Source organism: Rhinatrema bivittatum, chromosome 7, assembly GCF_901001135.1.
Source record: "Rhinatrema bivittatum chromosome 7, aRhiBiv1.1, whole genome shotgun sequence".
NCBI lineage: Eukaryota > Metazoa > Chordata > Amphibia > Gymnophiona > Rhinatrematidae > Rhinatrema > Rhinatrema bivittatum.
In genome coordinates, this window is record NC_042621.1 from 29,945,954 (window position 1) to 29,958,654 (window position 12,701).

At 44.0% G+C, this 12,701-nt stretch overlaps 1 protein-coding gene across 3 annotated transcripts in view; it reads left to right on the top strand.

The window, feature by feature from the left end:
• The window catches only part of CKLF (chemokine like factor), a 132,875-nt gene that overhangs the window by 21,959 nt on the left and 98,215 nt on the right, over positions 1 to 12,701 (top strand). For all 3 annotated transcript variants that reach the window (XR_003857670.1, XM_029608189.1, XM_029608190.1), the window contains exons 2-3: positions 3,859 to 4,017; positions 4,703 to 4,798. Coding sequence is in view for 2 of the 3 variants with exons in the window: in XM_029608189.1 (XP_029464049.1) it covers positions 3,859 to 4,017; positions 4,703 to 4,798 (255 nt within the window). In the remaining variant the exon portion in view is untranslated. The remainder of the gene's footprint in view (positions 1 to 3,858; positions 4,018 to 4,702; positions 4,799 to 12,701) is intronic.

Sequence of the window (12,701 nt, forward strand, 5' to 3'; positions counted from 1 at the left end):
TATAGGAGCATACCTGGACACTATACAGGCCAGGGCATATCTGCCGCAAGACAGACAACTTAAGTTACGACAACTCTTACAGAGTTTACAGACAAAACAAGTAACAGCGGCACACCAGGTGCTAGTAGTCCTCGGCCACATGGCAGCCGCCAATTTCTTAGTCCCCAATACCAAATTACACATAAGAAGGTTACAGTGGGGACTCAAACGACAGTGGAAACAACACTCGCAACCTCTCTCGCAACCAATCAACCTTACCAAGGATATGAAAAGAGACATCTCTTGGTGGCTCCTGCCGTCAACACTAGTGAAAGGAGCTCTATTTCAACCACCCATTCACAACGCAGTCCTAACGACAGATGCTTCCCGAAAGGGATGGGGAGCACATCTGGAGGTCTACGAAATGCAGGGCCTGTGGACGTTACCAGAACAAACTCTACAGATCAACCTGCTAGAACTTCGAGCCGTTCGCCTAGCTTTGCAAGCATTCCAGACATTCTTGCGTGGTCGCAGAATCATGGTGTATACGGACAAGTGGCGATGTTCTACATCAACAAGCAGGGGGGCTCGGGATCCTGGACACTGTGCAAGGAAACATTACAAATTTTCCATCTAGCACATCAGCAGAGCATGCATCTACAAGCGACTTATCTATCCGGCATAGTAAATACAAGAGCGGACAGATTAAGTCGAATTTTTCATCCCCCACGAGTGGACCCTCAACGCAGAAGTGGCGGTACAAATATTCAACAAATGGGGAACTCCAACAATCGACCTTTTTGCTACGGAACACAACACACAACTTCCCAAGTTTTGTTCAATACATCCAAGCTCACTCAGAACAGCGCAAGATGCCTTTCTGATTCCGTGGTCACGAGGCCTTCTTTATGCCTTCCCAGCCATTCCCCTCATCACCAGAACTATTCAAAAATGCATAGCCGACAGGGCACAAATGATACTCATCGCCCCGGCCTGGCCGCGTCAACCATGGTACAGTTACCTCCTTCGCCTCTCCAGGGAAGAACCGATCCGGCTCCCGTCCCGTTCGGATCTTCTATTTCAGGATCAGGGGACCCTACTTCATCCGCTACACTCTTCCCTCCACTTGACAGCCTGGAGACTGACAGGTGGTTACTAACACAACAAAAAGTATCCCATAAAACACAACTTATACTTCTAGAATCCAGAAAACCCTCCACTAGATTGAACTACAGTTATAAGTGGAGAAGATATACCACCTGGTGTACGCTAAACCACATCTCTCCGGTGGATTGTACACCTCATCAATTGCTGGACTATCTACATACCCTTTATGAAGCTGGTTTAGCGACAGCATCTATTTGCGTCCATTTGAGCGCTATTGCGGCCTACCATAGACCTTATAATAATGTCACAATAGCAGCTCATCCTCTCCTCACTCGCTTCTTGAAGGGAATGTTACACATTAGACCACCTTCTAAGAAACCAGCGATTCCGTGGAACATCAATATAGTCTTGGAACAATTGATGCATTCCCCGTTCAAACCCATGGAATCAGCACATATTAAATACCTAACCTGGAAGGTGGTATTTCTGGTCGCAATCACTTCAACGAGACGTGTTAGTGAACTTCAGGCATTAGTACACTATGAACCGTACCTACAATTCTTCCATCAAAAGGTAGTCCTGAGAACACATCCCTCCTTTCTACCTAAGGTCATCTCCCAGTTTCATATTAATCAAACTATAGACCTATCAACTTTTTTCCCAAAGCCACATGCCAATGACCGCGAGGCATTACTACATACCCTGGATTGCAAAAGAGCGCTAGCGTATTACAGAAATAGAACGTCGGACTCTTCACGACCGTCCCAACTGTTTCTGTCCTTTGACCCCCAACAGACCAGGTCTACCGGTCACAAAATGGACTATAGCAAGCTGGATAGTACAATGCATCCAGTTCTGCTATACAAAACAGAACATACCACTACTTCAAAGGCCCAAAGCACATCAGACACGTGCCCTCTCCACCTCCTGGGCACACCTCAAACATGTTCAGCCCATAGACATATGCAAAGCGGCAACATGGACTTCCCTACATACGTTTACAGCACATTACTGCTTGGATCAGCAAGTCTCAACGGACACGCAGCTAGATCAAACAATCCTACAGTCCGCAACAGCTGACACCAAGTGATTGCCACTACTTAATACACGTTAACAGAACAAATAGATTAAACGTGATGGGAGCTTGTGACTCCCAGGACAGCATGGCTAATTCATTCCTGCTATCGACGGGAAAAAACAAGTTTGCTTACCGTAAACGTTGTTTCTGTAGATAGCAGATTGAATTAGCCATGCTGACCCGCCCTCCTCCCTGGCAATCATCAATATCACTCAACCATTAATGCTTAATCACAGACTGAGGAGAATCTGCACTTCCTGCGCGGGAACCCACGCGCAGCCGCAGAGGGACAAAAAAGCTAACCTCTGCTTTGTCAAGCTCCGCCTCCCGGACCTGATTGACAGATCCCAGGACAGCATGGCTAATTCATTCTGCTATCTACGGAAACAACGTTTACGGTAAGCAAACTTGTTTTTCCGGTTTTTTCACTTCCCTGATTGGCTAATACACAAGCCGGCAGTGCACTATAAAACCGGTAGTTTCAATATGGCGAATCCCTCGCTGAGACGCCGTAGCCACATTCTATCAGCTAGAGGAAAAAACCTCATATTTACAGACACGTTTGTATTTCCTTTTTTTGAATAGAAGTAAGGTTTAATATGACTTACTAAACACAGTTTATGTTCTTTTTCAGCTTTAAGAAGAATAGCCCCTGACGAAGGCCACGAAACACGGTGCTGTGTCGGGCAGAAGCAGAGCTGATTTTTTGAGGCTCTTGCGGTTTCTCAAAGATAAGTGTCATGTCAATTTGTTGCTTGGGGTTATCAAAATGAAGTAACTTTCATAACAGAAATCAAGTGGTTCAATTGTACTAGAAAGTGTTTTTCCCTGTGATTATATACATTGAGCGGGCATTTCTGTTACACTTGGCAACAACTAAAAAATTGCATCTATATAAGTGAACAGTTCATAAAAAGCTTTTTTTTAGCTTCATGCCCTAGTCATCTATGAGGATTTTCACTTAAAAAATTTTTTTTTTTTTTAAATTATTTTTGGCACTCGGGTGTTGTGTGGTTCTACTTCAGTTTACATTGACAAGTGGCATTGCTTGGAGTAAAACATGAGGTAGATTTTCAAAGGAGTATGCGCGTATCCCCCGAAAACCTACCCCAAACCCCCCTGCGCGCGCCGAGCCTATTTTGCATAGCCCCGGGACGCACAAAAAGGGGCGGTCGGGGGCGTGGCCAGGGGGCACGGCTAGGGGTTGGGGGCGTGTCCGGGGGCGTGTGGGCGGTCCGGGGGCATGGCCGAGTGCCCCGACACAGCGGCCAGTGTCGGGGCCTGCTGCGCCGGCGCGCGTAAGTTGTTACTACCCGGAGGCAGTAGTAACTTCTCCCATAAAGGTGGGGGGGGGGGTTTAGATAAGGCCGGGGGGGTAGTTTAGGTAAGGGGGGGGTAGAAAAAAAGTTCCCTCAGAGGCCGCTCCGATTTCGGAGCGGCCTCTGAGGGAACGGGCAGCTCACGCAAGTTGCACAAATATGCACCCCCTTGCGTGCGCCGACCCCGGATTTTATAAGATACGCGCGGCTACGCGTGTATCTTATAAAATCCAGCGTACTTTTGTTCACGTGTGCGTATGTTTTTAAAATCTACCTCAATTTGTTCAGCTTCTTTCAATTTTGTGTATATATGAATTGAGACTGTGATTATAACTCATGTGGTTCACTGTTTAATATTCAATTTTTTTATTCCAGGTGTGTTCTTTGCTAGCATTTTGCTGTTTTCTTTTTGCATCTCGCAGTGGAATGTATATAGGTGTTGCGGGCTTGGAATTTCTCTTCACGTTGTGCTTTATTCTGCTGTATGTAACCAACCTGGACAAAAAGATAACATTTTTCTTTTGGACTTTAATTGTAAGTAGTGATGTCTTATAACTTTGGTTTTCAGTTTTTTTTTTCCTCTGGACTCTGTGGAGGGAAAAACTCTCTTGATCACCTCTCCCCAGCTCATTGCTCATTCACCATCCCCCATTACTAGCCCCCACTTTCTCATTCACGCCTTTCTACCCTAGCCACCATTACTGCCTACTGCTGATTGGCTCTGTATGGCTCTATGTGACTTTGAGTCATGCAGTACCTGTACTCCTACGCTTCTCAGCAGTCATTGTGAGAACAGCATGGAACCAAGAGTACCACAAAGGTCATGGAGTCTAGTTTGAAAACCGTTGGCTTAGAGCACCCATAAATCCTGTTTTAAACTCTTTCTTGGGTTGGCTGCAGTTTTATGTGCCTTGGAAAATCCATAATGAGAAATTCTTGCATTTTTTGTTTCCATCTCATATTGTACTAGAAACTAAATAAAAAGATTAAACAAAAATTATTCTTCATGCATAATAGGCTTTTTTTCCATAACACTTTTTCACAAGAGGAAGAAATTGGAAAGCATTGTAGCCCTGAGCAATGTAGTATTTTTTGTAATTCTAATAGTAGTAGACATGCATAGCGAGGAGTTCTACAAGCAACAGCAACAAAAATTACCTGAGGTGATCCAAGACTGGCAATTTACTCTAAATTGAATTTTTTATCTGTTGCGTTTTAGGATCTTCTCAATGCGTTATTAGCAGCAATGTCTTTTTTTATTGTGTCTCTTCTTGCAATAATAAATATGATGAATCAGGCAACTATCATTGGAGGGGTAAGTAGAAATCATTGCTAGCCATCAGTTTATGTATTGACAACTAACTCATTTTACTGCTTAACTGGAACCCCAATGCATGCCAACCATGTGGGAGACACGTTAGAACACACCTGATAAAAATCTGCTGCCAGGTCTACTTTGTAAGGTGTGGGTTTTTTTGTTTTATTAAACATTTTTTAAAAAGGGAAAGGAAGTTTCTTAGTATATTTGCCAACCTAACACCATTTCTGCTAGAGATTGTAAACCAGGCCTGGTTTACTAATTTCCCATCCAGATGCATCCTGGTTCCTGTAGATCTCATTTTCCAGAGAAAATAGGACTCAAGGAACCAGAGTACTTTGGAACATGAGTCAAAAAAACAGGATTGAACTATAATTTCTCGTGAATGAGTTAGGGTGCAAGTGTGCATTAAAGATATGAAGGAGCCTTTTTCAAGAAATGACGAGTGATATTGTCTTGAGAAGAAAAGGCAAAATGGACCCAAAACACCCAAATATAAATTAGTATTTTTAATAATGGAGAGGGCACCAGAAAGCTTGAATGAGTAAATGAAATTAACTGATTCTCAGGTCTTATTGACCCTTAAACCAGCGAGAAGCAGACTGCACCCTAAGAAAATGATGCCCTCATATAAATATGCCCATTTTAACCAGTGAGGTCACTATTAAGTGTGTGAATTATTTCACACAAAACACAAATGCCCAGTGTACTAATGGGGGAGGAGGGGTTAGGCAGGGTCTTAATGTGATTGAGGATGCAGAAGTGATTGTGGTCCACATTGGGTCTTGTTAGGCATGTGGCTAATGCAGAAAAATTACACTTCTCTGAGGGGTAGTTAACTTTTTTAATTAACCTCATTTTTATATTAATGAGCTACTGTCATGTGAAGCAGCTTATTAAATGTTTTTATTGTATTAGTCCATATTGACACGACATGAACATAAATGTGGCTAATGCACTTGAGTACACTGAACCCTAAATTCTCATAAATGGTATATAAATTTCAAATCAAAATGTAAACTGGAAAGAGCTAATATAATTTTGTGACTTTAGTTTCACAAAACCTTGAAAATTATCCATTGTATATTGTGCAGTGTTTCAGAAGTGGAAATAGTAATATGCATATTAAGAACTGCAGATAAGTGCCGGAGTACCTAAAGAAGAGGTGAACAGCCCATTTATGGAAGGAACTAATAAAAATGAAAGAGAAAGCAGTGGGGCTGATCAAGATAAGTGCAAGGAATGTAAAGAGGTGCTGGTAACATTTTCCCGTTGATAGCCATGCTGTCATGGGATCTGTCAATCAGGTCCAGGAGGTGGAGCTTCATTAAGCAGAGGTTTGGCTTTTTAGTCTCTGCAGCTGTGCGTGTGTTCCCCTGCAGGAAAGTAACAGATTCTCCTCAGTTTGTTCTTTCCGCGCGCGGAGCTACTTTTCTCCTCAGATGTCCAAATCGGGATTCAAAAGGTGTTGCTGTGGCAAGGTAATGTCAGTCACGGATGGCCATGATCGATGTTACCGTTGCCTCGGTGCACACCACAACGCAGGGGAATGCGAATTTTGTGCTCACATGTGCCCTCGGGCCTACCGCATGAAAGAGCTTCTCAGCCTCTCTTTCCCTCCAGGCCTGGAGGGAAAGAGGTAACGAAACAAACGAGGCCCTTGGATCAGGGATCTGATCCAATCAATCGGGACCGATCGACCTTAACAAAACAGCCGGCGCCGCCTGACCGTACGATGCCGTCTCGGGAAAGAACCGGAAATTCCGGCGCGGAGCCCGAAAACACCGGCGCCGAAGACGGCGCAGGGCACGGCACTAAAGACAGTGGCGCACACGACAGCGCCGGGAAAGTCGGCGGCAAGACCATCAAAAACCCGAAATGGATCAAAGAGTCCATCACGGGACAGGCAAACAAGAACACACAAAAGCCGAAGCGACCTAAAGCGGAGACACCAATCTCATTTATCCCATTCCACCTCTTGTGAATCTACGCCACGACGTTCCGAGGCTTCATCAAGGGGCTCTAGACCCAAGCATAGGAGAAGGTCTCCAGCAAGGGATAAAACTCAGGTGCCACCAGTGATTATACATCGGCACAAACATCATTCGCACCATAAATCATTTGCACATAAGGCATCTGAATGGGAAGTCAGCCCTTCTACCTCCTTTTCTTCTAGGAGTGAGCATCATGGGGCTCATTCTCATAAGTCGCCCATATATCTCACATCGTCCCATGCATCCATCTCTTCAAATAGTTCTTCTAAAGGAGTGGGTGATAAGGTTCACAAACCAGAACATGTTCCACCTCCATTGGCTCTGCCAATACCGGCTGAACCGTCACCACAACATACTGGTAAAACCGTCATGCCTCCAAAAACAAAGGAGGCTTTTTGGCAATTATCACAATCTCTAGGAGGTTTCTATGAGACTCTAGAAGCCTCTTTCAAAATGTCAAATCAACCATTGAAGGACTCTGAAGAACCAAGAGTTCATCTTTCACTGGAACCATCGGTAGACCCTCCAGTACCACGGACTCCAGACCCCGGTCTCCATCTCCACTTACAAAACAGGACACACAGGGGGATTCTACATCTCCTTCATCCTCGACGGGGTTTCCTTCAGATCCACAAGAACCATATTCTCTGCCAGAAGATCTCTCATATCCACGGTTTTTGGAGAAGCTGGGTACCGTCCTACATTTAGATGTACAAAAGGAATCTGATCCAAGATCAGAGACCTTGGATCTTCTAAACATTTTTGATGTTCCAGGAGAACCCACTTCATTACCACCCCAAGACTTGTTACACAGTGTTCTACAAAAATCCTGGGAAACCCCTCAATCTCTGACGGCGGTCTCACGGAAAACTGACATCAAATTTCAGATGAGGAAAGACCCACCATATGCGCTACCACAACTACCTCATGCGTCCATAATAGTAGAATCGGCGATGCAACGATTCAAAAAATCACTCCACATATCCACCGACCAAAGACAATAGGTATTTGGACGAGTTTGGCAGGAAAGTGTACCAAAATGCGATGCTAAACACTAGAATTATGCATCACCAATTTTATATGGTACAATATTTATATGATTGTATCCAAGCCACGAAGGGTATGCTCTCCTCCACGGCAGATCAAACACCGCAAACGCTCCATGAAATGGAAGACTGCTCCCGGCACCTCCTCCGTTCAGTATATGAAGGACTGGAAACATCATCGAGAGCGTCAGCAACAGCCATAGCAGCCTGTAGAATGGCATTGTTGCGCTCCAGTTCCATAAGAGAAGATTTGCACGAACAACTAGCAAATCTGCCATGTACGGGAGATAACCTATTTGGTAACCAGTTTCAGGAGACGGTAGGGAAGCTAAAAGATGAAGCTATAGCAGTACAATCTTTGCAATCACAACCTGCTTACTCTACCTCACGACGCTATTTTCCTTATCGTCGATCCTCCTATAATCGCAGACCTTATAGGTCTTATCAGTCTTTCCGTCAACAGACATACCCACCTTATCAATGACCACAACAACAACATACCCCTCTTCAACGTAGGGGCAAATCCCAAAATCAAAGACAATCAAATCAACAACCGGCAACTACGGTTAAAACAACTCCGTCTTTTTAAACATACAGCCACCACCACAAAAGTTAACACCTCCGGGAAGAATCCATTCTTGCCTAGCAGTGTGGGAGCAGATTACTTCAGATCAATGGGTTCTGGAGATAGTAAGTCAAGGTTATCAACTTCAATTTACAACGAAACCAACATTACCCTACCTTCCCACACTAAAAATTCAGAAATCTCAGTCACAACTAGCGGAGGAGATTGCAAGCCTACACAGCAGGCCATCAAACGGCTATCCCTGAAACAACAAAACTTGGGATTTTACTCCCCATACCTCCTGATACCCAAGAAATCAGGTGGCCTCCGACCTATCCTGGATCTTCCAGAACTCAACAAATTCCTGACCAAAGAGAAATTCAAAATGGTATCCTTAAAGTCAATTCTTCCTCTAATTCAACCCAACAACTGGATGTGCTCCATCGACCTGAAGGATGCATATACTCACATTCCAATCCATCCATCCTCTTGGCGTTACCTATGTTTTCGGTACAAGCATCAGCACTACCAGTACAAAGTGCTGCACCCAGGGTGTTCACCAAATGCATGGTAGTGGTGGTGGCTCATCTCAGACAACAGGGTATGACAGTCTTTCCTTATCTGGACGACTGGCTCATAATAGCATTGACTCGGGATATATTGATCAATCATCTCCAAAGAGTAATACAATGTCTACAAGCATTAGGACTAGTGATCAATTTTCAGAAATCACATCTGCAACCAACACAGAAGCTACAGTTTATAGGAGCATGTCTGGATACCACTCGGAGTAGAGCATACCTCCCAGCGGAACGAATAACACAGCTACGTCAGCTTCTTTATCTCTTGAACAACACTCAAAGACCATCAGCGAGACAAGTTATAGTAATCTTAGGTCACATGGCAGCCAATTTTACAGTTCCCAATACCAGACTACACATGAGACGTCTACAGTGGGGACTAAAGCGACAATGGAAACAACACACAACCATTAACACAAAAAGTATCGCTAACAGCCGAGATGAAAAAAGACATAACATGGGGCTCTTAACTTCCACCCTTTCCAAGGGAGCACTTCCTCACAACGCAGTCCTAACTACAGACTCATCTCGCAAGGGCTGGGGAGCGCATCTCGAGATCTACGAAACGCAAGGCTTATGGACAATCGCAGAGCAGACCCTGCAGATAAATTTGCTGGAACTCAGTGCGATTCGGAAAGCTTTACAAGTTTTTCAAGACTACCTCAAAGGTCGCAGAGTCATGATCTACACGGATAATCAAGTAGCAATGTTTTACATCAACAAACAAGGAGGGTCCAGTTCATGGTCCCTCTGCAAAGAGACATTGCTCATCTTCCACCATGCGCATCAACATTGCATACATCTACAAGCGACCTACCTTTCGGGACTGGCGAACACAAGAGCGGACAGGTTAAGCCGAATTTTTCATCCCCACGAATGGGCACTCACTGCAGAAATAGCCCAAAACATCTTCATGCAATGGGGAACACCTTCGATAGATCTCTTTGCAACGGAGATCAATGCTCAAGTTCCAAACCTTTGCTCGATACGTCCCAGTCCACTCAGGATAGCTCAGGACGCCTTCCTCATCTCTTAGACGACAGGCCTCTTATATACCTTTCCTCCCATTCCACTTTATAACAAGGACGATTCAAAAGTGCACAGCAGACAAAGCTCAAATGATACTCATAGCTCCAGCCTGGCCCAGACAACTATGGTACAGTTTCCTTCTCAGATTTATCTCTTGAAAAACCAATATGGCTACCGAACCATCCAGATCTGCTACTACAGGATTAAGGGATGCTTCTACATCCGTTATACGCATCTCTCCATTTGACATCTTGGAGGTTGAACGGCTCCTTTTAACAGAACAAGGAGTTTCCGCTTCCACACAATTCATTTTGTTCGAATCCAGGAAACTCTCTCAACAAGAAGAAATTACAACTATAAATGGAAACTATACTCTACTTGATGCACATCCAATGGCGTATCACCAATAGACTGTCCACCGGAAAAACTAATGGATTATCTTCATACACTGTACACAAATGGACTAGCCACGTCTTCCATTAGGGTTCATCTCAGTGCCATAGGGGCATGTCATAGACTGATTTAATAATATCCCTATATCTAATCACCCGTTATCTCGTTTCATCAAGGGACTAACTCATCTTCGTCGTCCTCCGTCAAAACCTCCAGTTCCATGGAATATCAATATAGTTCTGGAACAACTCATGCTTTCCCCTTTCGAACCCATGGACTCAGCACATATGAAGTACCTTACTTGGAAAGTAGTACTTCTAGTAGCAGTAACATCAGCTAGACGAGTCAGTAAATTACAAGCCTTGGTCCATTATGCTCCATACTTGCAGTTTTATCACCAAAACGTAGTTCTCAGAACTCACCCATCTTTCTTACCAAAGGGGGTTTCACAGTTCCATCTCAATCAAAATATAGAACTACCAATCTTTTTCCCTAAACCTCACTCCAATGATAGGGAAAAGTTACTCCATATGCTAGACTGTAAAAGAGCACTAGCTTACTACAAAGAAAGAACAAAATCAGACTCACGGACTTCTCAACTCTTTGTTTCTTTCGATCCGAAAGCACCTGGACTTCCAGTATCCAAACGTACCATCTCTAGCTGGATAGTACAATGCATACAGTTTTGCTATGACAAGCAGAAATTACATCTATCTTCTATTCCCAAAGCTCACCAAGTCAGAGCAATGGCGACGTCATGGGCACACCTTCGAAATGTACAACCCATAGACATTTGCAAGGCAGCTACATGGTCATCACTCTACACCTTCACATCACACTACTGCCTTGATCAACAAGCAACCGAGGATGCAAAGATAGGACAAGCAATCCTGCACTCTCTATCCTCCTGTCCACGGTGATTACCACACTACTGTACATCACGTTTAACCATACATACCATAAATAACGTGATCGGGAGCTTGGGACTCTGTAAGGAATCAGGTAGGCGAGAATAAGGTAAAAGTAAAATAATATGTTTATTGGTATACAATCTTAAGTCCAAGTATTAAAAGTATCTAAGCATATACAGTTCTAAGCATATACAGTTCTAAGCTTAAGCATATACATCTGTATCCGTGCACAATATTTCGGCCAATACTCACTACACCCTTTTCATCATCAGCCTGGCAAGGAGAGAGCACATCACAGGCGAAAAAAAAAGGGGTCTTCACTTTGTACGTCTACAAAGGACAAAAACATCACTTTCCTCTTCTGCAAAGGAATTCTCTTTCTCTCTCAGTTTGTCGTCCAAAGTTACCTTTCTTTTATAGTCTACTGTATGCCAGGTGCAAGCTTATGTGCGTGCGAAGTAATCTTATCTTTATGCCAGGTGCAAGCTTATTTAGAGCCTACTGTATGCCAGGTGCCGAAGGGTTCATGTGAAGTGCAAACTTATTTATAGCCTACTGTATGCCAGGTGCCGAAGGGTTCATGCGAAGTGCAAACTTATTTATAGCCTACTGTATGGCAGGTGCAAACTTATTTATGCCAGGACAGGATTGCTCACTATCTGTTCTTGCAGTTCAAGGATAGGTCATCTCCATTCCAGGCCGAATGTCAGTGCTGCAGCTGATTCTGCAATATCCCTTACAGACTCCCATGACAGCATAGCTAATTCAGCCCTGCTATCAACGGGAAAAAGCAAGTTTGCTTACCGTAAACGGTGTTTCCATAGATAGCAGGATGAATTAGCCATGCTGACCCACCCTCCTCCCTGGCAGTCACTGTCTTTTCGACTACACTACAACTTAATCACAGACTGAGGAGAATCTGTTACTTTCCTGCGCAGGAACACATGCGCAGCCGCAGAGACTAAAAAGCCAAACCTCTGCTTAATGAAGCTCCACCTCCTGGACCTGATTGATAGATCCCATGACAGCATGGCTAATTCATCCTGCTATCTATGGAAACACCATTTATGGTAAGCAAACTTGCTTTAACAACCGTTTGATCACTTACTAGAACTAGAAATGGTTCCAAAGAATTTGAGATGGAACTGATGTATTCACTTCTCATAAAAGAGGAAGCACAGAAGGGGCTGGTAACTAAAAAAAAAAAAAAAAAAAAAGCCAATATACGGGCCGATACCCGATGTCAGCGGGTTTGACAGCTGACGCTTAATTTTTCCTGTTGATAGCAGGGCTGAATTAGCCATGCTGTCATGGGAACTGTCCATCAGGGCCCAGGAGGCGGAGCTTCTTAGTAGAATACAGAGCTTTGCTCTGTGCGGCT